Here is a 24,075-nt window from a genome sequence, read left to right as displayed (position 1 = left end):
AATAGATTTTGAGATAATCCTAAAAATATTTTACATCAAAATTATATGTTATGATAAAATTTGAAGGCGCACCTCAATTGGATTGTTTAAGGTTGCAACCTTATGAAAACCTAACAGTCTACATGATTATTAATAATGAGGCTAAATTTCTTTCTGCCGTCCTCATTTTAATAACCAAGAAAAATATTTAAGTTTTAAATATATTCAAAATCGTCTAATCCTTAGGGGTTAAGTACTTAATCTACCCTTAACTTAAAGCTCAAAGGTGCCGATAATTTGCTTAGGAGTTAAGGACTGAATTGTTGGAGATTTTACCCAACATTATCAGCTCAAATGTGCTGATAAGGTAAAGTCTAAGAGGTAGTTTTCTAGGGTAAAATCTCCAATACACAAAATAATAATGTAATTTACATATATTTATATGCATTTTTTTTTTCAATGTTATCTTGCACCTCAAAAAAATATTAGGAAAGGTTGTTCAAACGTTAAAATTACACACATGCATATGAATAAAAATAAAAATATTTAAAGTAATAAAACAATGCTCGTAATACATTATGTGGATCGTCTATTTTCAAAAAATTGAATTGTATATAGATTTGTTTGATTTGTGAAGCTTTAAATAAGAATAACAACATATATTTATGTCACATCAAAGCTTTTCGACACCAAAACTATCTTTTAGCATTGTTTTGAGTTGTCATTTGTTTCAATAATATAAGGTTGACACCTTATGCAAACCTCGACCTTAGCTGGTGCTTGTGTTGTCCATCCACTTTCACAATCATAGAAATTATTTTATGAAAATCTAAAAAATGGAGAAGACAACCATCCCTAGTTTAGATAATTCCCCGATTACTCCCATTTTTAGTGGTAAACGCCAACTGTTCATTGCTCGCATCTGACAGTTAGGGTGATGTGAATTTTTCAACAAACACTTCATTGCGCTCATTTTTATAGGGTGGCAATAGGCATGGACCTGAACCGAGATCCGAGAGGTATATTAGATCTGGGTTTTGGTATGGAACTAACAATTGGACAAATCCGGGTCCTGGCCCGGTAAAGTTTTTTGGGTCCCAATTTATGAAATATGTTTAACAATTTAACTAGAGTTATATACATATATATTTTAATTTTTGGGTTGGGTCTAAATCTGGTTTGCACACTATATTTTTGGAAAAAATTATTACATAACCCTAATTCTCTCTATCTTATTTCATCGTAGATCTTCCTTTCATTTTTTTTTTTCAAACGGCATAAAAAAATCCCTAAGGATTTCACTGTGCTTTCTCATCACTCATCTCCTTCATTTATTCACTTTTGACCATAAAAATTAACTCCAACAAATATTTTTATACCATTTCAACCAAAAACCATTTCAAAAACATTTTTAACCTAAAAACGTTTTTAATCCACTCCATTATATCTCCTACCCTATTATATTTTTTTTAACTAAAAAAAGTTTCAAAAATATTTATTTATTATATATTTTTTTAGTCTTTCCAACCGCTCGTTGAGAGCTACCTATCTCTCTCTTATATTGAGTTGAAATGGTATAAAAAAAGTTTGTTATAATTAATTTTTAATCATAAAAATGAATAAATAAACCTCTTTTATAGAGTGTTGAAATGGTATAAAATTTTTTTTGAGGATCAATTTGTACGGTCGCAAGTGAATAAATAAAGAAGATAAAGAAATGAATTCCATGACCGCTATTTTGCTATGCTTTACGATCATGAACTATTACGTCATTTTACAATGTGCATGTGCGTATGTCCGTCTCATCATTTATAACTCCGAATTTTCCGGCCGGGTGCCGTTGCAGGAAAAGATAGAGAGAGAAGTGAGGAGAGAGAAACAACAGAAAGAAGGTTTGAGAGAGAAAAATCGAAGAGAGAGAAATTACAAGGGGTCAACACGCCCGTTCTTGGGCTTCTCGACGCCATGCTTTTAACCGTCAAAGGTGGCTATTCTGCGTTTTCGTAATTCTTAGAGAGAGAGAGATTCAGAGAGAAATTTCCAGAGAGAGAGTGAGCACGGAGGGGCCTGGTTTTCCAGGTCAAAACTCAAAGCGAAAGCAGCCCTACCTCATTGATAAAACCGCGTGATTAACCAGGCTTTGGCGTCCTTTTGTTATGTGGAACGGTTTGTAACCTCTCGGGCTTACCACCTCTGCAACCATGTCGGACTCCGATTCCTCTCATGGCGGGGATTACAGATCTTTCCGCCAAATCAGTCGAGATAGTAAGCCCTACCCTAGTTACGCTTTTTTAGATAGAGATAGGGAGAGAGTGATGATTTCATTTTTATTTTTTTGTTCCAGAAATGGTATTTTTATGTGCTGTTTCAGGAAATGAGGCTGGTTATAATGTAAGATTAGGGCTAATTTGATGAGATTTCTGCTAACTATCTTTTTAGCAATAGATAGTATGATTTTCTTCTGCGGTATGTATTTCTGTGAAAGTTGTTGTATTTGGTGGGATGTGTAAGGGCACAAAATTTTGTTGAGTTTGTGGCAGTTAATTATTTTAATCTCTTATTGCTTTCCTCATAGAAATGAAATGTTCCCCATTTTGTTTTTATGATTCATGTCCAGGGCATCTTCGCCATGTAAAATTCATTGGGTTTGGTGGTTTGTTGATTCTGAGTCAAATAATTTGTGTTGAGTTATATGCAATTTTTGTTGAGTTTTATCGGTTGATGATATATTATTCTCACGTTTGGCCATTTTAGTTGGTCATGTTGTTTTTGTGGTTTAGGGCAATATTCCATGTTCAGTTGCTATATTTGTAAACCGTATGGGTTTAGGCCTAGGGTGGCAATTTTGGTCCAGGTTCTGGTCATCTGTGAATAATTTGTTATTTGTTCATAAAAAATTTATGTTCATGCATAAATTCGTTTGCAAAACACATAAGAAATTGGTAAAGGTTGTGGCCATCAGTGAATGGTCACATATATTATGTTGATTCATAAATTCATTTGCAAAACATGGAAGAAGTGGAGCGATCTTGCAGGATTATATTCGCTTGGATATTTTGCAATATCTTGAATAAACTTCAAAAGGCATTATGGACTATAGTGCCATTTTATAGAATTGTATTGAATGGTAGCAAGAAGAATGCACTCTCGATATCTTGGGTCGATAATCTTGGATAATTGAGAGATTGAGGAAAATGTCGCAATAGAATTAGAGTTGGGTGGACAACGTGGAGATGTGCAACCGGAGTATTATGTGATTGTCGCATACGAATGAAACTAAAGGGGAAATTCTATAGACAGCTGCGTGACCAGCTTTGCTTTAAGGAGCAGAATGTTGGGCGGTCAAAAAAAACATACTTATAGGTTGAGTGTGGTTGAGATGAGGATGTTAAGATGGATGAGTGGCAGACAAGAAGGGATAAAATTCGAAATGAATACATTAGGGAGAACTTAAGTGTGGCTACAATAGGCGATAAGATGAAAGAAAGTAGATTTAGGTGGGTTGGCCATGTGCAACACATGTCCAACACAATATCTGTTAGGTGCGAGTTGGTTCAAGTGGAAGGCTCAAAAGGGTCAAGGGGTAGGCTGCCCAAAAAAACATGGTTGGAAGTAGTGAAAAAAGATATGAGGACTTATGGCCTCACTGAGGGTATGGTTCTTAATAGAACGGAATGATGGACCAGGATTCGTATAGCGGACCCTAAATAATTGGGAAAATGCTCTGATGATGATTGAGTGGTAGCAAGAGGTCCTGTCGTACAACCATTGTATTAAATGGTTATAAAATTTTGTCTACAATTCAATGGGAATCTATTCCTTCTCATTAATGCAAAATTTTAAAAGAAAAGAAGAAAAGAAACAAAGGTGAATTTGCAAAGGCTTGCAACATATTGACATTTTATTAACTTGTCAATGTCACAATTTTAATAGGCTTAATTGAAAATCTATTAGAACACTTAAAAGAAAATTTCCTCCTCTTTTTTTCCTGATTTGAGTTAAATTAACTTATTTCACTTAGATATTATTGATTATACTTCTAGGCTATTCTCTGTATCATTTGTGGCTTATATATTATTTATTTGGCCACAGGATATTTAATTTAAATATATTATATCTGAACTGATGCACTTTTTACCTGCTTTAGTTTTGTCTTTGGAGATTTGGGTAATTATGGAGAACAATGAGCTGTAGACCTAATTAGCTGCTGGATGTTTGTGCAAATTACTTCTTCTATATTGCATGGTTGTTTTATGGGTTCCCTTTCTCACAAAGAGTGTGCACATATGAACTTTCAGGATTACTGCATGAAATGCTTCGTTCAACTAAATCAGGGGATTCAAAATCAACTTGGAAGGTAAAGTTGGTCTATTTCATCTTTTTTATCTGGTGCAAGATTTGTCTGTTTATAGGTAATCCTGTTTGCTTTTTCTGTAATGTTTAGTATTTTGGAGCATGCAAGACTTTTCTCTACAAGTCTGATCCTAGTCATTTCTATTTTTATGGGTGAATTCATTATAGATTGTTTCATGTGTACAGTTACCCGGACATACACTCTTTAATTTGCGTGTAATTCACTCAATTTGAATTATCATGAATTCATTAGGGATATAGTTTATAATCACCTAAAAAGGAGGATATAGTTGTATGTTGTAATATTGATACTACAATGGCCTTCATTTTGATTTCGTGGAGGGAGTAGAAAAGTGTTTCAGTGCCAAAAAAGAATTTTTTCTAAATGGTGGCTATCTGTTTATTACTGCACTGTATCTCAAGTTTACCAATCACTAATATTATTTTTTTATTTTCATTTTCTAGCATAAACTTTTTGAACCTTAATGCATTTTTGTATAGTATGTCTATTTGTTTGTGTGGGAAGACAAATCAAAGGAAGAATGGAAAACAAGGAATTATAATCAAAAGCAATTATGATTGGTCTAAGAAGGCATTAAGACAAGGGGGCGAAGTGGAGAGTGGGCTTATACTTTCTGCAATTTGTATAGGGAGTTGGGATTATAGTGGTTTGGATGGACTTGGCTAAAGAATACCTATTAGGGCATGGATCCAGGAAAGTAAAGTTGAAATATTGTTGATTCAAGCATTGGAATAAGAACATCCATAAATGTAAGACTTTATGTATAAGTACTGGAAATTACTTGGTGTTGGAGAAAATGACCATTGATGGAAGTAAGTTCAGAAGGCTAATCACATTTGTGAACATATTTAACAGATTGGAGTATGAGGATATTTATTGGGAGCATTGTTAAGCAGAAGACTGGGAACTAGCATTGTTGACACTAGTCATACACACGATGAAGGAAAGCTATTTTGGGTATAATATTTTGGACATTTGTATTTGTTGGCCTAGATGTTTTCCTCTTTATGTATATATGTTTTGACTAGGAAAGAAATTATACTTTGGTGTTTTAGCACGTGTGATGGGTACCACACTATTATTTTCCTTGATATTTTTTTCTTGATTCAACCCTGCGGCTCCCTGTTGCTGCTGATTGCAGGAGTTATTTTTTTTTAATTTCAGATGCTCTTAGGGGTTTAATGGAAGATTATTTTATATACAAGTTTATTATAGTTAATTTATTTGTAATTCACTTGTCTTTTGTTTATTAGTTATTTGTTAGTTAACAATTTGGATGGAAACCCTTGATATAGACTTTTATTTCTATTGCATTTGTATTTCAATCCGATTCTACTTTGTCATTCTGGTTGATATTAATTGATATGTTACAGGTACTCATTATGGATAAGATCACAGTCAAAGTTATGTCATACTCTTGCAAAATGGCAGACATCACAGAAGAAGGCATTTCTTGTAAGTATCGAATGAATAAAAAATGCATATAAATGTGTTCCTCTTTTTCTTTTTCCCCTATTTCTCTGGATGTCCTTGTGTTTTTTATTTCGTTCTTTAACAGTTACCTCTTTTTTTTTTGTTAATTTTGATCTCCACTTGTTCTTGTTTCCCTCTATCCATCTTCATTTTCTCATTTTCTGGGCTACTTTCTGAACGTGTTGCTTCAGAAATTGTGATGGGAGGGCAACATGCATTTTAAACGTTATGACTATATTATTTAGATGGCGCCCTTCCCCATGAATTGTAAACTTTTCCTGAGTAATCTGATCGACTAATGTGCTCTGGTTTTGCATAACACTCTCTTTGGAGCAAAGTGGATCTTGAACCAGGCATTTGTTCTACAATATGGAACAGAAAGATGATATTTAACATGTGTTATGAGCTTGTTATTTGCATACTGCCTTTCCCCATGAACTCCAAACTAGTGGTGATTAATCTGTTGGACTAATATGCCCTGCCCCTCTGGGTTTGTTTGTCTAAGATGTAAATCATTCTTTTTGGAGCAAAGTGGATCGTGAGCTGGGTTTTATGATTTAGAACATGGAAGACATATTTGATTAGTAATTTAAAAGATGCTTGTAGTGCACCACTGTTTGTATTGTTTGCGGGAAGTGGATGCCAGCAAGATAGGAGGTCAGGAATGCATCTATATCGGTGTGTTGAATCCCTGATTGCACTGGCTTGGTTTGGGTAGCTGCCACTCTTTAATAAACTAGGGTACTTTGTCTTTTGTATTAATTGTTTGCTTATATATGGTTTGCTTTACAAAATTTAATTCTAATATGAAAATTGCTCTGAAACAGCATAAACGAGAAGAAGGTAATTGATACATGTTGGATAGAGTCAGGCAACGCCATCAGATGGCATAATTTGTCAGAAGTCATTAGGTGCGGACCTTGAGGTTCTCATCTGTTTCTCCCAGTTGCAGGAACATTATTACCTGTTAAAAGCATTTGTAACATGGGTTGAAAAAGAAAACTGGGATAAGTTAGTGATGTGGATCGGATGGAAGAAGGCCTATGACTTAGTGTGATCAGTTACATTTAGGTTAGCAACTCCCTCCTGCCTAAGCAGCTAGTTGTTCTAGTCTAGGTTCTATACAAGGCTGTTTAGGTGAATTTCTTCTCTGGTAATAACTCCAACTTTGCCTTCATTGAATGGCATTTGATTGGAACATTTAGAGTTAAATTTAAAATCATATCTTATTGTGCTCAGCATGCTCCAATGATTTGTGTAGAGAAATTCTGAATATTGTTGATCTCTTGGTAAAATTTGTTTGAGATCCTTGATGTGCATTTAGGGCATTATCGACTTTTGCTTCACAGTGGAAAATTGGCCATCATTGCTTTGAGAAGTGAGCTGAAATCAAATGTCATGTTTTTCAGTCATAGACTTTTGGTTCTGAATGGATATCTGGGGATTATTTGTATCTTATGATAATGCCTCACACTGGTAGTGGAGCTGACATTTAGTGTCCCTTGATAGGTGCTCACATTTTAAGGTGTTTAAATGACACTTGATCCAGATCTCTCTCTCTCTCTCTCCTCTTCTCTGGCAGGGACTAGGTGGTGTGTGTTCTTTCCCTTTATCACTTGTTCATAACCTATCTATGTGCATGTGTGTAACATGTCATAGGGTACTGTTTGTCCCTTTCTTTTCATTGAGGTAATCTGAAATCTTCTTATATTTTTCTGGAGGAAATATGCTTTGTTAATAAAGCGTGCTACTTGGAGATTATTAGCTGTGCTTATTTGTCTGTCAAAACTGTTTCGATGAATCATTCCAATTTTCTTTCAATTTTAGGCCCGTTTAAAGTGAGTGTGTTAGTCTTCCTAATGTTTTGCAGTGGTGGAGGACTTGTACAAGAGAAGGCAACCACTGCCCTCAATGGATGCTGTGTATTTTATCCAGCCATTGAAGGAAAAGTAAGTATATATTTGACACTGTTACCTTCTCTTCCTTGACTCTGTTTTACTTAATTTTGGTATTCTTTATTTCCTGCTTAATTGAGTAAGTTTTACATTATTTTGGCATCGTTTAGTTCCCTTAGTCTATATATTTTATCCTCTTGCTTGATTGACTCTCATTTGTAACTTTATCATTGTTATGAATGGCAATGAGATTTCGAAAGAAAATAAAGCTCTTTAAGGTATATAGACCAGATGAGTTGTAATGTAGAGGTTGAATGTGTAACGTCTATTGATATTAAGGGCTGGTTTGGAGGATAATTTACTTTATCTTATTTAAAATCTATATACTCTGGATAATGTTATTTTTTAGCTCTTTGGTTTGCATTTTGCATTATGTATAGTATCCTTTAAATAATTGACTTTTTCAATGGTTTGCTACTATATTTAGCTATTTCTGGCCAAAACATGTGAATTCCAGCAAATCACTTCAAATAAAGCAAAATCAGCTTTTAAAAACGATAAACTTATGTATAAAACTGCCTATAAGTTTATCTCAGATAACTTTATAATGGACACTACAAAAAAAGCAGATCTTTTGTTGTTAGGAATAATTTTATTGAAACAGTGAATTAAAAGTGATAACGAGTACAAACAGGCCCTAAGAGATTTGGATGCAAGATATATTTTTGATAGTTAAATAATTTTCCCCTTGAAATGGGAAGTTTTATACATAATATTCATGAAGATAAAATGTACATTCCAGTTTCTTTTGTTTATTTCATGGTTAGTACCAGTATTTGAAGACTCGGCTGAGTTGACTTGGACTCGGCTGGGTGTTGAGGTGAGTTTTTGGTGTATTTCTATATAATTTTGGTTACTATATTCCTTACAAATGTTGTATAAATATATTTCTACATAGTTTTTATGGTTTTATGATGATTTCTAAAATTATTTTAATATACACTCATATTTTCTATTTTTCCCTTTTTTAGATCTTTATGAATTGTTCAAGCTATAAATCAAAATTTTCCATATTTAATCTCCTATGTATTTTTTTTGTCTTTTATAGACTTTTAGTGCTTTTTATAACTTAATTTTCTTGTTACTACTTTTAAGCAAATTTCTTATGTTTTAGTTTCCAATTTTTTGAGCTTTTTTTTCTAGTTGGACTCTCCTGTGTTACTCAACTCGGGCACGGTCTGAGTCCCGAGCCCAAGCTTAGGCTATTCATACTGGCTATTACATGTTTGAATATAAATTTCTTTCTGCATTTTATTGGCCTTCTTGCTGATAAACTTGATGGTTTTCATAAATGTCGTAGTTTATAAAAGTTGTTCGGATGCAAAGCTGTTCTAAAACTGAAATATCGGAGCTGTGCATTTGAATTCGGCACCTTCGAACACATTGCATATGCTTTCTCTTCCTTCATTCATTTGAATTTGGTAATTGTTTTTGTCATGGAGGGCATCTTTTAATACTACACATCTGAATCGCTTGTATTTGATGTTTGAGATCACTGACTTGTTCGGGGATGAAAGCTCTGAGCTTTCGTAAATTAAGGGAGCCAGTCTTGAAGAGACGACTATTCAGAAACATGTATAGTGAAGCTTGGACAAATATGGGAGTTGGTTTATATTGAATGGATAGATTGATGGGAAAGGTTGGAGTATTATGGACTGAGGATGGGATATATTGCTTCACTGTCCTGGTTGCCTTAACCCTTCTGTTACAACTGCTGTAAACACATGGAGTGTTGTGTTGAAAAGATTTCATGGAGGCTAATCAGTAACCCATACCTGTAGGACCCATTCATGATCATACTTGTGAAGAATACACAAAGTGAGATGACAGTTTGTGTTTTCCTCATAGAAACCAGAAGGACATGGAGATGTATACTGAATTTTATTTGTACTTTTGAGGATTTAATAGATTGTATGTTAATTTTTATCCCAATTAGTGTAATGATTAATCTTCTTGTCATTTCGATGGGTCATTATCTCTTGCTCCAAGTACTCTTGTACTCTAGAATTTTCATCCGAATGTGGGTCATTATCTCTTGCTCCAAGTACTCTTGTACTCTAGAATTTTCATCCGAATGTGTTACCATTTTGAAACATGATGGTCTTAGTAATCCCGTGTGGGCAATATTTCTGATTTGTTCGTATTGTCTCTTTAACCTTTTGCATGCATGCAGCATGCAGTTTCCTTGCTCCCTTTTTTCTTTATATGCAATTGTTAAGTGATTAGCCTTGTAATAATTGTGAAGTTTTGATTTCTGATGCTTGTTCAATGCCATGCAGTGTTGTCATGTTCCTGTCAGATATGTCAGGGAGGTGCCCTTTATACAAAAAGTATGTGGAAGATGTTTGCTGGATTCTCTCAGTTTGTCAATTTAGACTCGGCAAATTGTTTGTTTTCAGTGTTTTATTTTCTTTAGGATTCTGCATTTTAATTCGATGTTATTGTTTCAGGGCACATGTGTTTTTCAGTTCACCGATTACAAAGGATCTAGTTGCCATGATAAAGAATGATACCAGTGTTTTACCTCGCATAGGTGCATTGCGAGAGGTTAGCATTACTAGTTACTTTTTGTTTTATCCTATATATATTTTCCTTTATTGTTAACGGTGTCGAAAATCCATTCATGTGTGTGAAAATTTTTAGGTGTAAAAGTACACAGGTCTTGTCTGATTTAGATGAGATCTGATGATGTGTACAAGCCCCCATGGGGATGTCTATCATTTACAGTAGCCCCCTGTGATACCCATCAGCTACTGTAAATATCCAAGTGAAAGTAGGCCTTCATGAACTGGATCACCAGCAGTTACATTGGTAGATCCCACCCGCACACTTTTCAAGAAATAGTCCTTCAACATGGGCGTGGCAGAAGATGGAACTCTAGCCCTGAAGAGCCACAGCAACTACAAGCCTATTACCTACTAGAACAGCCTACAACCTTAAGTCTCTGGATGGTTGGACAATTGATGAAATTGTCGAAGACAGAACAGAAATGCTTAAAGGAGCTCTTATAGGATATTTCGAGCCCAAATTAAAGAACCTTGAAACTATTGAGGGTTGGGCCACCAAGATTTGGAATACTTATTCCTGTCATATGTCAGTTCATAAAAAATGAAGATGTTGTCTTCATCTTGCCATCTGAGAGAGAGGCCAAATGAGCTTTCTTCTCCAAGAGATGGGAGTTCGGAGTTGCAGTATTATTCACATTTCATCCGAATTTCGAAATCTCTCAAAATCACTTCTCAAACTTTAAATATCCTGGATCACTGTAAGTGGCATCCCCCTACATGGCTGGTACTTTAAGGTTCTTTGAAAAATAGGTGATGGTTGTGGGAGATTTTTACTGTTGGATTGCAGCTCAATATCTGGTAGAATTTAAGAATTTTTTCAGATAAAAATAGAAATGCGTCCATATTTTGTGATAGCCCCAAACATCACACAACAGTGGGGGGTGAGTGCTTCACTTTATGCATCCTTACTGAAAACCAGAACCAAAAGGTTGGAGAAAACCCAAGAAACCTGAAACTAATTCTGGATCCGAACTTTATTAACCTCCAGAACCTAGCCAGGCTCCTTATTCCCAAAAATTACGCCCCAATACCAAAACCAACACCCTAAAACACAACTGCAGAGCTTGGAAAGATTTCAAACAGCCCATATTAACCAAGACGAGGATGGATGGATGGATAAATATTTAGAAATGTCAAACAAAAAAAATTGAAAAAAATAGGAAGGAAACAGAAGCACGAAAAAGAAATGGGCTCTCATCAGAAGGAAGGAATGAGGAAGAAAGCTGAGGGGGAAGCCACACATGCTAAATGAAGACACATGGTGGCATTTAAGTGAAGACAGAAATTCAAAATTGAAATTCAATTATTTCCCCACAGTAGATGAATCCTAGAACCCAAAGGAGCCCATCGATATTACTTGATTCATTAACTACAAATCTCTTGATTTAGCTGAAGAGAAGACAACTGTCAAAGCATTAAATGCCTAGCCCACCTATCTCTTGGAACCAACAGCTTAAATTTCTCCCCTCTATTGTATCCCACTGCCTCAAGTTCTCTCATCCATTCCACGATTATTTGAAGCGGCGGTTTACATTTCATCCCCACACAAGATATCCTCTCTCTCTAACAGTTCATCACCTGTCATTCTTTTTCCCACTTACCCCAAGCCACTGCCCAGGGCATCTAGTGGTTGCCAGATAATCCATTTAAGTTCTAGAGAAACATGGAAAAACCAGGGCCATGCACCTCAGCTCACCTAACCTAGCAATAATGACCTTTGCGTCGAAACCCCATCCATTCTACCCAAAACAGTTAACACAACAAAACTGTAAATCCTTGCAAAATTACCATGACCCAATGTTCGTAATTTTACGCTGCCAGGAAATGAAAATGCCTAGTCATGTAGTAGGTGGGCTCCCTAGGTCGGGTCATCTAGGCACCGACCAGGTGCCTCCTAGGCGCTCGCCTTAAGGCCGGCGCCTTGATGTAGGCTGGCCGAGGGTGGAAATAGGCAGTTGACTAGGGGTAGGGAAAAGGGTTTTGGGGGGCATTCTAGTCACTCGAAACCCCTTTTGTGTGTTTTCGAGAGAAGAACTCACCAAAACTTCTTGAGATTTCTCTCAATATCAAAACCGCATTTTTGATTTCTTGCAAAATCCAAAGATATACTTCTTGGTACTCTTTGGAGCTTGGAGTGGTTGCAAAAGAGAACTTTTGGCAACTAAAGTTCACCGATTTGGGCCCATATCAATTTCATTTTGAAAAGGTTAGTGGATTACAATATTTGAATTCGTGTTTGTTAGTTTTTGTGTAAAATGTGTTACGATTTGTTAGTCTTTCTTTTTTTTTGTTTTTGTTTTGTGATATTTTTACATGCTTGCAGTTGGATTATTCTCCCATTTTTACTAGTGGGTTTTGGTTTCGGTTATTTTAAAATTTTCTCTAGAATGGGACTTCCAATCATAGGAAAGACTGAAAAAGACATTAATCTAGAACCAAATTGGTATTATGTGATTTTGTAGACTAGAAAACCAAATCTAAGGGATATTATGTGATTGAATTTTTTAGATTGATATTATTTAAATTTTTTTTAAGATTGGAGAACCAAATCTTATGTGTTTTTTTATATTTCATTTTATGGTTGGTTTCCTCATTTTATGGTTGAGTTCCACATTTATGGTTGGGTTCCACATTTTTTAAGTGGTCTTTTCTAGTTTCTTTACTTCATTTCATCATCATCGTCAAAGCCTTTTGCCAACTAATTGGGGTCGGCAGTTTCTTTACTTCATTTGAAAGTTGAAATTTATTTTCTTGTATAGTATACTATACCTAGAGATATAAGATGACCTGCTTCATTTAATACTTTGATCTTGCGTTTTATTTTCAGGTTTGTTGATTAGGTGATACTGGTATTTCAAATTCAAGTTTCAATGCAATTTATGTATAAATTTCAAATAGAAGAATTAAACTACAATTTAATGCACAAAACCCAGAAAATGATGTTCATAGGGGTTTTAGGCTCATTTCAAGAGATCTTGGGTTAAAAAAACTGCCCGTTAGAACTACCCAGAGGACCAGAACCCCTCCACTTAGGCAAGGACTGCCTAGGCAGCCAGGACCCTTGGGCACCTAGCACCCCCCCTCTGTTTTATTGAACATTGCCACTGACACACCTTGGTTGTCTGCAGAGCCCTTCAACTCCATACCTTCTTCCATGGCACTCACCTGCTGCAATCAAAATCACTATCCTTCGTAAAATTTTGGGACCAAGCCTGTGAATGAACCACATATCCCAGCACCACCACCCTGCCATCTACTGACTCTATGCCACCTCTGTAAGAGAAAATCCAACTCCAGAACCACCAAAAGAAACCGTAGACTTCAGGAAATTGAAAGCAGAAAAAGCAGAGTCAACCTTGTTCTCAAACTCCTCAACAGCTTGCCTAATAAACCCCGTCAAACCAAACTAAGTGGATTTGCCACAGGAGGCATGGAATTTGATGCATGCAAAGGATGTCTCTGCGCACTGTATTTCTACCCTTCTAGTGCAAATAACATTTTAGAAGGATCCTCTGCCTCAAACAAATCACCTGCTCAGAACATGAGTGACACTCTATCATCCTCCTCAGATCTTGGGTACCGTGAATTGAGACCTCTTCTGACAGTACCATGTAGTGATGACCCCTTCCACACACAGGTTGAAAAAAGTAATTGATGGGCAGATCTGCGGGAACATCTGAAGATGCTTTGCACTTATCAATAGACCCAGAGGAAGAGGAAGGAAATTTGAATTCAGTTGATCTTATTGAAGGCATGGTTGAGGTTATGGGCCCGATATATGAAGGTCACTGAGGTTCTTCCAGATACCTTCGGGAGGAATGCACCAAAGTAGAGTAGAGAGTTAGAAAAGCCTTAATGGGAATCAACTATTAGAAAACGATGCCACTGCTCAGGTTCAGGACAATCACTACTGTTATCACTACGAAATAAGAAACAATGGAAATTTTCTCTTGGAACATCAGGGATCTCAGCAACATTAGAAAAAATCTTTCTGTGTTTGATTTGGTTCCAATTAGAAACCCAACCATCCTATCCATCTCATAAACAAAATTAGGCAACCCTACACGAGAATAAATGAAAGAAATGTTGTGTTCCTTGCTCAAGGTTCATTAGGGGTGTTTGGGTCCTTTGGGACCCAACTATTATTGAAAAAGAAGACTCTAGAGTGAATTCCTCAGTTTTCTACTTTCAAACATGTTTGTCAAGAATGAAACTAATTGGCTGATGCCTTGGCTAAAGAGGGATCTCAAAAAGGCTTACTCACAATCATTCGGTTGGCATTAGAATCCTCTTCAGCCCTTACTTTTTAAACACTTCGGCAAACATTTTTTATGCAGTCATACTGTCAAAATTTTTAATTCTCTATATCCCATTGTTGACACCAGTATTCAATGTTGTATAACTTTTTTTTATGCAGTCCTGTTCATACTGTCAAATTTTTTAATTTTCTATATCCCATTGTTGACACAGTAATCAATGTTGTATAACTTTGTAGAATTAATGAAATGCAAAAAAGTTAATAATCTTAAAAATAACTGGTGTAGCCTTCCAAAATGTACATTCGCTTTAGATTCTTACGGTTAGTGAATCCATCATTTTCTCTTTAAATCATACAATTTAAAATTCTAATAAAAGGTTTCTTTTGTTTGGATGACATGCAGATGAATTTGGAGTATTTTGCCATCGATGGCCAGGTAATCACTTATGCTTTCCTTTATTTCTCTTTTCTTTGTTGACCTGTTATGCTGCTTGTGGCCTCAGTAAATTCAGGGAGAATTGTAGTTTGGTACCTTGAATTTGGTTATGATAGCTATTTCTTCTAGAGAACACAAGTGGATGGATATCCATTTGTCACTGTTGGTGGCTGTGTTAATGGAATGTTAGTAGCACTGTTCTTCTTTGCCCAACATTTATCTTATTTAGTTATTGTTTTACAGGGTTTTACCACTGATCATGAGAGGGCACTTGAGGAACTATATGGGGAAAATGTGGAGAGTTCTCGTAAATACGATGCCTGTTTAAACTCGATGGCTGTCCGCCTTGCTACTGTATTTGCTTCCATGAGGGTATGCAATCTTCTTCACATTAAGTTGGTAGCATTTGACATTTTGTTTTTTTTTTTTTCTTTCTTTTTTGGGTGAATACATTTCGATATGTATTTCCTTTGGCTTGATTTTCTGCTCTTTGCTTCGTTTCTATTACTCTGTTTTTTGACCTCTGTGGTGCATTGCTCTCACTTTTACCTTTTGGTCCATGATTATTATAATTGTGAATCAGTTCTTCAAGATGAATGTCAGCTGGAGAAGCTGACAGTGATATCGTGCCATTGTCTTGCTTATTTAAATATACTGCATAATGGTGTTATTGCCAATGATGATTTTATTGAATATATGATAGTTTCCATCATTACAGATTTGATAATTATGTTTGTCCTATTATATAAGGAATGTGGGCAGAAGACGCACATTTTTAAGGTTCAGAATACACAATGTTGCTAGATGTGATTGCTGCCGGCTTCAGATAGCATTAAATTCTTAAATTTCATACACTCTGAATTAGGTTCAAACTATAGATGCTCCTGATAATCAATAATAATGGTGGACATATTCATGTAAGTCTGTTATTCTTGTAAACTGCGGACTCATTTGCACTTTTCAGTTTCTCTAATTATATTAGAGAATATAATGCTTTTATTGTCATCATTAATAAGCCATAGTTACAAGACAGCACCTGGCGGGCGCCTAGGCACCCAAAGGGCCTTAGGTGTCACTGCCTAGGCTTTGGCGGGGGTGTTTGGATGCCACTTCCTGGGTGCCTGCCCAGGCTGTTGGGTGCCCAACGCTCAGCCCTGGGCGGACGCCTAGGACCTGAGCCTTTTGTGGTGGCAATAAATTTGCCTGTGAGGAAATTTTGGGTCTTTTCTAACCATGGAAAAAGGGGAAAACGTCTTTTTTTTTTTTGAAACTGGAAAACGGTGTTTTGGGGGTATGCTAAACCCCCTAGTCCCAAAGTTAAAAATCTCAATCCTGAAATCTAAAAAGTGAATGAAGATGATGATTAAAGTGTTGATTGGAAGAATCAAAGATCTCTTTCTTGTGTTTTGTATTGCATCTTATCTTTTCTAGTGCGTCATTTTGTATTGGTCTCATTAGAGATTTGGAGTCTGTGTATGATGATTGTATGAACCATAAGTATGAACTATGCCAGTATGGAGTAAGGACACATACACTAGGGGCTTGTTTATGTTTTTCACTATTTCAGTTATTCAAACAATCAAAATTCTCAAGGATTTGACGCTTTGAATGTGTTGAACATTTGTGCATATCTATTTGCATAAAAAGGTTAGCTAGAATGCTTGTAAATGGAAAAAAGATACAAAATTGACACAAATAACTACATATATGTGCGTTTGGATGACACATATATGTACATGAGGTTCTGGGCAGCCCCCTAGGCATCCGTGCCCAGACAGGGAGACTAGGGGCCACCTAATGTTTTTGTTAAACTTGATAAAAGCTATTATGATGCCAAGATAATTTTTGTGCATTTTGTGCTTCCTCCTTATTGTGGATAGTTTAACCATCTATTATACAGGAACTTCCACTTGTGCGCTTCCGTGCTGCTAAGTCATCTCTTGATGCATCCACACTGACAACAGTTCGTGATTTAGTTCCGACAAAGTTGGCTGCTGCACTCTGGAACTGCATTACCAAGTATAAATCCACAATTCCAAATTTTCCCCAGACTGAAACCTGCGAGTTGCTCATTGTAGACAGATCTATAGACCAGGTTAAGATGCTTACTTTCATCACTGGAGCTTTAATAGCTATGATTTACCAACTTTGGTACTCACGTAAATCCTCTATGGAATTTGAAATGTATCATGTTGATGTGGGACTTGTAGATTGCTCCTGTTATACATGAATGGACATATGACGCCATGTGCCATGATCTTCTAAACATGGAAGGAAATAAATATGTATACGAGGTATGCTTGAATTTCTCTTGAGTATGTGAGTAGTGGTTTCTGGTAAGGTTATTCTTTGTGGACTTCCTTGGTAATGTACACGTGAGATTCATCATTAGGTTACAACACAACAAGAAAAAAAGGAGAAAAAAGAGGTCCTTTTGGAGGATCATGATCCTATATGGCTTGAACTCCGTGACTTGCATTTTGCTGATGTAAGTTATCTGAACCAGATATAGAGTTTAAATGCTGCATATTTGATGTTATCAATACATCTTTGACTTTTGTCTGGGTTGTCAGGCTAGTTTACGGCTGCATGAGAAGATGTCTAACTTTGTTTCAAAGAACAAAGCTGCACAAATCCGTCAAGGCTCGAGGTTTGTAAGGAATGAACTATTTGTATTTACATAACTGAAAGTTATTTTCATTTTTCCTGGAACATTTGCACTTGTGCTGCAATATATCATAATTGCTCAAATTTCTGTTCTCAAAATGTTTCTTTTATTTTCTCTTTTCCAATCAATCATATCAAATATCCTCTCGTAAAAATGTCATCTCCTGCAAATGTTTTAAAGCATGCCATTTGTTATAGGAAAAGATAATCAAATTCCCCAGAAAGTGGGTTTTTCATATTCTTGCATTTTTATCCCAATTCTACAGCAATCCTACATGAATTATGAGAATTCAATAGCATGGAACAATTAAAAGAAATCAGTAGCATGGATAGATTAGTGTCTTTCCTCTTTTCTCAACCTACTTATTGTATATAGGCATCAAAAACTTTGTACTGGAAAGATTATAGATGGCAAAGGTAGCCCACAATGATTCGGAAAAGTGAATGAAGACAGTACTGGAACTGTCTTCAGAGATATTGAAGGTGTCGTAAATATTATCTTGTTACATGCAATGTTTATTATGTGATGGTCATCTTTCTTATTTGATTTTATTTTCCTTTATTCATTGAACATACGGCTTCCATGCTTATTCTTTCTTAACATGGATAAAAGAGTAACTACAAGCTAGTTTATTCTGAATATCTGAATAATAAAATTCTTATGCCCACCATGGTTCTTTTCCATTGTTCTCCTGAAATATGTTAGTGAATGAGGACCTTGTTCAGCTTTCTTTCTGAAGGAGATTTTATGCTTCTTGTACTCTTGTTTTCTCTTTGAAAGTCATAACTTTTATAAAATTTTTGTATAAAATTCGTGAATGTTGATATTTAGTTGGCATCATAATCAGTCATGACATAAGTCTGCCAAATGGTATAATGTTGTTGAGATGTTTTGTAAGATGCTTCTTGCACATCTTTTCTATTTTCAATTCAGAGATGGAAGTGAATTATCAACAAGAGATCTACAAAAGATGGTTCAAGCTTTGCCCCAATATAGTGAGCAAATGGACAAGCTTACCCTTCATGTTGATGTGAGTTCTTTGTTTGGTGCCTTTACATTTTTACTTGCTCCAAATTGTAGATTAATTTGTTTTGAATAGCTGTTTAATTTATTTAGTACATTCTGTTAAAGTAGTTTTGGAACTTTTCTTTGTGGTATTTAACACTGACCTGGAAGATACTTTATGTGACGTTTATCAAGGATTTCTCTATTTTAAAGTTTTTGCTAGATGGTCATCATCTATCATGTGTGTATCCAGATGAACCAAGCATGAGTCTTATTTATTTTTTTTCTTTTAAATTTTCTTAAACTGATGTTGTCGGCATTGTAGCTAATGATTGTCTTTCTAGTCCAAACCAGTCCAACCAGTTTCACCTGTCTAATAGAAGTACTAAAAGATTGAAAAAAATGACGGATTGGTCTGATTGGCCTGTTCAATTTCTCTTTGAATGGTTCGACCTGTTTTGACAAGTTTTGACTGGTAGTTTTTTCCGTTTCTACCGGTCTGGTTTTATCCAGCTTGCATAGTTGACCATGCATTGTTAAGATCTGTGCAATGCTCATGCTCTGGGCATTTTCACATAACCGCCTTGACTATTTGGATTGTGCCACCATTATATTGGCATAACCTCCTCAGTTTTTCCATAAAAGCACATGATATATATATATATATATATATAATTTTTTTTTTTTTTTTTTGTTAAAAATGTTACCTGTTGTATTAAGAAAGGAGCTTTACAAGAGATTGAGCCACCCACATTCTGGGTACTCAGATTCAAACACCCCATACGGGGCCCAAAAAATGCTAGAAAAAAAAGAAGTCTCTTCGGGGACATCTGATAAAATTGTAAAATTAAGTATTGGAAAGCAGAAACTTCCTTTGCACCTTTGATTCATATAGCATAAGTTTAATTTCACCCATCGTGGACACTAAGGTGGGTCGTTTCTGTTTAGATATCTACTGGCCCTATGCAGGCTGATGAGGCTTTGAATACGTAGACTTTTGGCATTTTTAGTTTTTTTTGGAGAAAGCAAGCCTATGTATTCATTGGGAGTTTCCTTTTAGCTACCTTCGAGCTTTGTGATTATGGGAGCTACTATTAGTTGGGCCCTTACATCCAAGGTTTGAGTTGTAGAATATAGCTGGTCGAGAACATCGAAAATGATGTCTTTTTTTTTGAAAGGGAACTACTTCTCTTGTTGCTTGGTAAGAGCAGGTTATGACCTGATACTTAGCAAGTGTTTGAGGGTATGACCCTTAATAGAGCATAATGGTGGACCCGGATTCGTGTAGCCAACCCCAATTAGTTGAGAAAAGGCTTTGATGATGGTGATGATGACTTAGCAAGTGTTTAGACCCAAGTCACTTTGTGGAACTCACACCAAGTATAGTCATTGCTTATACTTCGTACTTGATCATAAAAGTATTATCCTCGATGCAGATTGCTCAAAAACTCAATGAGAAGATCAAGGAATTGGGGCTTCAGGAAGTTGGCCACTTGGAGCAGGATCTTGTCTTTGGGGATGCTGGGACAAAAGAAGTGATCAACTTTTTGAGGCTGAAACAGGTTGCTTAGGAAGGTTTTAGGTTTTTATGTTCGTCCCACTGCTTCTACGGTGCAGTCTTTGTTGTATATGATGCTAACAGTGTTTTTGATGGATAATTTCCCTTGCAATGTAGGACGCCTCTCCTGAAACTAAGTTGCGTCTGATGATGATTTATGCTTCAGTTTATCCTGAGAAATTTGAAGCTGACAAAGGTGTCAAGCTGATGCAGGTGACTTCTTTGTTTTGATTGGTGACTTTATGGCGTATGATCTTGGGCTGTTCCCAAACTTTCAACTACTACTTGTGTGTTGAGCTTGCTGATATGGGCCCTTTTCCCGCATTACTTTCAGCATGTATTGACTCTTTCTGTGCTGTCTTAGCAGTCTAATATGGCTGTTAGTACTGACTTGTCTTACATTTTTTTTTTTTTTCTGTTTCTTTTCTGTGTAAATATGGGTGATGGTTGTCATTAACTCATTATTTTGCAGTTAGCACGTCTATCACCTGATGATATGAATGCAGTCAATAATATGAGATTATTGGCGGGGTCAGATTCAAAAAAGTCCTCAGGGGGTGTATTTTCACTTAAGTTTGATGTTCAGAAGGTAAGCAAAAGTGGGTGAAAAAGAAAAAAGCGTAAGCTGTCTTCCTACTACCATCCCTTAGCTTCTAATGTTGAGTTTTGGGTACCGGTTTTCTAAATGCTTATCAGAAGAAGCATGCTGCAAGAAAGGAACGAACCACTGAGGAGGAACAATGGCAATTATCACGGTTTTACCCCATGCTTGAGGTATTTATGTCTGATACATATTACACCCATCTCTCTCTTTTGTTTATTGGTGAATTTCCTCAATAAGACACTAGATTTTCGTGGACTAGTTTATTAAAGATTTGTTTGCAACAATTGTTTGCTAGTCTTGTGATCCAAATTACCTTTTAAGAACAAGAAAGCCTTGTTGGAGGAATTAATGCTGCTGCTAAAATGCCTTTATTAGACTGTTCAGTGTTGACATCTATTATGATGAGTGACCTAGGTTTTATATCTGGTTGGTGAAACTTTTAAGTTATGATGGAAAGGGACACTTGATGATGCGAACACTCTCTATAAGAATATGTTTCTAAGTTGAAGAAATATCAAATTAGGCTGTGTTTTTCATTTCCCATGCAATAACATGTTACTATGACTTTTGTTGCTTGCAGGATTTGATTGAAAAACTTGGAAAGGGAGAATTGCCAAAGAATGAATACCCTTGCATGAATGATCCCAGTCCAACATTCCATGGATCTCAAGGTGGTGCATCAGTCCGGTCTACGCAAGTTCAGCCTGCTCACTCGATGAGATCGCGAAGACCTGCAACATGGGCCAGGCCTCGCAGTTCAGATGATGGATATTCTAGGTAATATATATATATATATATATATATATATATATATATATATATATATATATATACATCATTAAAGAAAAATTCATTAACAAAATAGGAGTCCAAAGAATCAAAAATAAAAATCAAAGGTCAAGAGATGTCAAGACAACATCTCATATTGAAATCTTATCGAGATCTAGTGCTTCTCGAAGAACCCCTTCATTGGCAAGGGTACTGGCCTCTTGGTTAGCAGTGAGCACCCCTAAGAATGTGCACAAAGATCACATTCTTTGTGTCACAAATATCAAAGATCTTATATAGTCAACCTCTATGGAATAGAGGAAACAATCCCCTTCTACTACTAAACGGCTACTTGAATGAAATGAACATATTCTTAGACCTGTAAGCAATGCATAAGCCTCCACTAATGTAGAATCGCATATCCCCTGCGGACTTGAATAGCTTTTAAGCTTCGTACCTTCATCTCTAAAAATCTCACCCATACATGGTGGTCCCAGATTACCCTGTGAACATCCATCAAAATTTAGCTTCATGGAGCCCTCCACTGGAGCAATCCATTCTGCCATGGTTTAAAGCACTTGTGGACCTGATAAGGCCAAAGTCTTCCAATCCTTGACCAAGTCAATGGCATTGAAACCTCGAATTTCTGGCCAAAGAAGATCACTATATTACTAATCCTTTCCCTGAGGACCATCGTGCACCCTTTGATACCTAAAAATAACTCCATTCACTCTTTCCTAATGCACCAAATAATGGCATAGTGCTTGTAGGTAACATGTTTGTAACTGTATTAATTCTAGTAATGGAGAGCCATAATTCAGAGGGAGCGAGGGAGGGAGGGAAGGAGGGAGAGAAACCAAAGAAGTCCATATAAGAAAAGACAAAACATTCTTCTTTTACAAGCAAACGTTCTATGACATCTATGGGAGTGGTAAATAAGCCTATGAAATTATCTTATGAAATCTTTCTTCTGCGTAAGTGACTTAGGCTACCTAAACTTTAGTTGCCAGTGATTGTATTTTAAAATTATTGAAAGTTCTCTCTGGCTGACATCCTACTTATTTATGCTTGTTCTGAATCTACTTCATTGGCTTTTGACTAGTGATTCCATTTTGAGGCATGCGTCAAGCGATTTTAAGAAGATGGGCCAGCGCCTTTTTGTTTTTATCATTGGAGGTGCTACAAGGTCTGAGGTATTGAGAAGCCTGGACCTGCTTTCTTTGCTGGTTATATGTGACAAACCATAATGGTCCTGTTTCTGACCCAATTTTTTTCAGCTCCGTGCTGCTCACAAACTGACAACAAAACTCACGCGGGAAGTTGTGCTCGGTTCCTCCAGTCTTGATGATCCTCCCCAGTTTATGACGGTAATTCATTCAACTGTTCTATCTATGACTCTTATGCATATTTTTGAGATTTAGCTCATACCGATTTCAGTGTTCCTGTTTGGTTATGAAAAGAAATATGTTTGTCGTACTCTGATCGTTCATCGTTTCTGTTGGCCTGCTTCTGTGTGCGCGCGCGTGTGTTTGAGAACTTTGGATTGCTCATCTAAAGAAATTTTTTTTTGCTTATGTTACTTTTTTGTGTTATTATTTATAGAGTTATGTTTGCGCGTTCGCATACTTGTGCACATATGCACACGCTTGTGCTCACACCCGGGTTGCTGTTTAGTGCTTAATGCTTACTCATGTGAGCTTGCAGAAACTTAAGTTGTTGAGTGCTCAAGACGAACTTTCTCTCGACGACCTTGTCATATAACTGATCTACACAGCAGCACCATTGATTTGGAGAGCCCTTGCTAAGATGCAAGTCACAAATTCTCTCTCCTCTGTAACCCTATGTCCCATTCAATGCCTGGTGCCTGCTTTCTGGACCTTCCCCTGTTGCAGCTTTGCTTCACAAGGTATTATGAACGCAAATTGCATCTAAAAGATGCATCCATGCCCCCCATCCATAGAGATCAATTCTTGCATTCCCCGCTGTTTTCGTGATTGCAATTATTCCTTATTTGGATTGGAAATCAGATATGTTTTCATGTTGTATATAGGGTGATATATCGTTGTGTAAGTTGAGGCCCAGAATGGTTGGAACTTGGAATATTTTTTTGTGTATATTCATTCCAGTAACAATCTTTGGTGGAGTGTCTCGGATACTAATCCGGTTGTGTGTCATTGGTAGCCTGGGGCCTCTCAAATTGCTGCCTTTGTACTGCTTTTATTATTGCGAGACTGGCTTTAATTTTTTGAATATCTTTTATCTTTTCAGTTTTTTTAGTAAAATAAGCACTTTTTTCTTAATTGTTAATCTTTTTGAATTTATTGTTCGACAATATTTTTGGCATTTTAAAACTAGGGATTTTCGTTGTTTCTTTGGTGATGATCCATTGAATTTTATATCTCCTGGCAGGGTGAGTTGATTGTGTCCTC

The 24,075-nt window shown here is 36.3% G+C and overlaps 1 protein-coding gene across 7 annotated transcripts; it reads left to right on the top strand.

Annotated features, from left to right (window-relative positions):
* Nucleotides 1-1,821: 1,821 nt before the first annotated feature.
* Nucleotides 1,822-23,896, top strand: KEU (Sec1/munc18-like (SM) proteins superfamily). Of its 7 annotated transcripts, none has more exons than XM_088846161.1 (22): nt 1,822-2,244; nt 4,278-4,336; nt 5,210-5,311; nt 5,728-5,809; nt 7,698-7,776; nt 10,062-10,112; nt 10,233-10,329; nt 15,011-15,043; nt 15,287-15,415; nt 16,944-17,138; nt 17,254-17,337; nt 17,436-17,531; nt 17,617-17,693; nt 18,645-18,741; nt 20,153-20,278; nt 20,392-20,487; nt 20,747-20,863; nt 20,971-21,048; nt 21,459-21,655; nt 22,749-22,839; nt 22,924-23,013; nt 23,351-23,896. In XM_088846161.1, the coding sequence occupies exons 4-22, from the start codon at nt 5,737-5,739 to the stop codon at nt 23,405-23,407; spliced, it is 1,863 nt and encodes a 620-aa protein (XP_088702287.1). In that variant the 5' UTR covers nt 1,822-2,244; nt 4,278-4,336; nt 5,210-5,311; nt 5,728-5,736; the 3' UTR covers nt 23,408-23,896. The 7 variants fall into 7 exon arrangements, with proteins under 7 accessions (XP_088702287.1, XP_088702290.1, XP_088702285.1 ...); XM_088846164.1 differs by having other exon boundaries at nt 7,679-7,776; XM_088846159.1 differs by lacking the exon at nt 5,210-5,311.
* Nucleotides 23,897-24,075: the final 179 nt, after the last annotated feature.

This window comes from Amborella trichopoda, chromosome 9, assembly GCF_054954075.1.
Source record: "Amborella trichopoda isolate Santa Cruz 75 chromosome 9, AtrichopodaSantaCruz75HAP2 v2.0, whole genome shotgun sequence".
Lineage (NCBI taxonomy): Eukaryota > Viridiplantae > Streptophyta > Magnoliopsida > Amborellales > Amborellaceae > Amborella > Amborella trichopoda.
The sequence above is the reverse complement of the archived record's forward strand: the minus strand, read 5'-3'. Positions and strand labels throughout refer to the sequence as shown.

Bases quoted from the DNA above. Each gene is read 5' to 3' on its own strand.
- KEU (XM_088846159.1), top strand. From the start codon at position 2,181: ATGTCGGACTCCGATTCCTCTCATGGCGGGGATTACAGATCTTTCCGC. The intron at 20,279-20,391 runs GTTGCTTAGGAA...CTTGCAATGTAG, and splicing joins ACTTTTTGAGGCTGAAACAG to GACGCCTCTCCTGAAACTAA. The intron at 23,014-23,350 runs GTAATTCATTCA...GTGAGCTTGCAG, and splicing joins ATCCTCCCCAGTTTATGACG to AAACTTAAGTTGTTGAGTGC.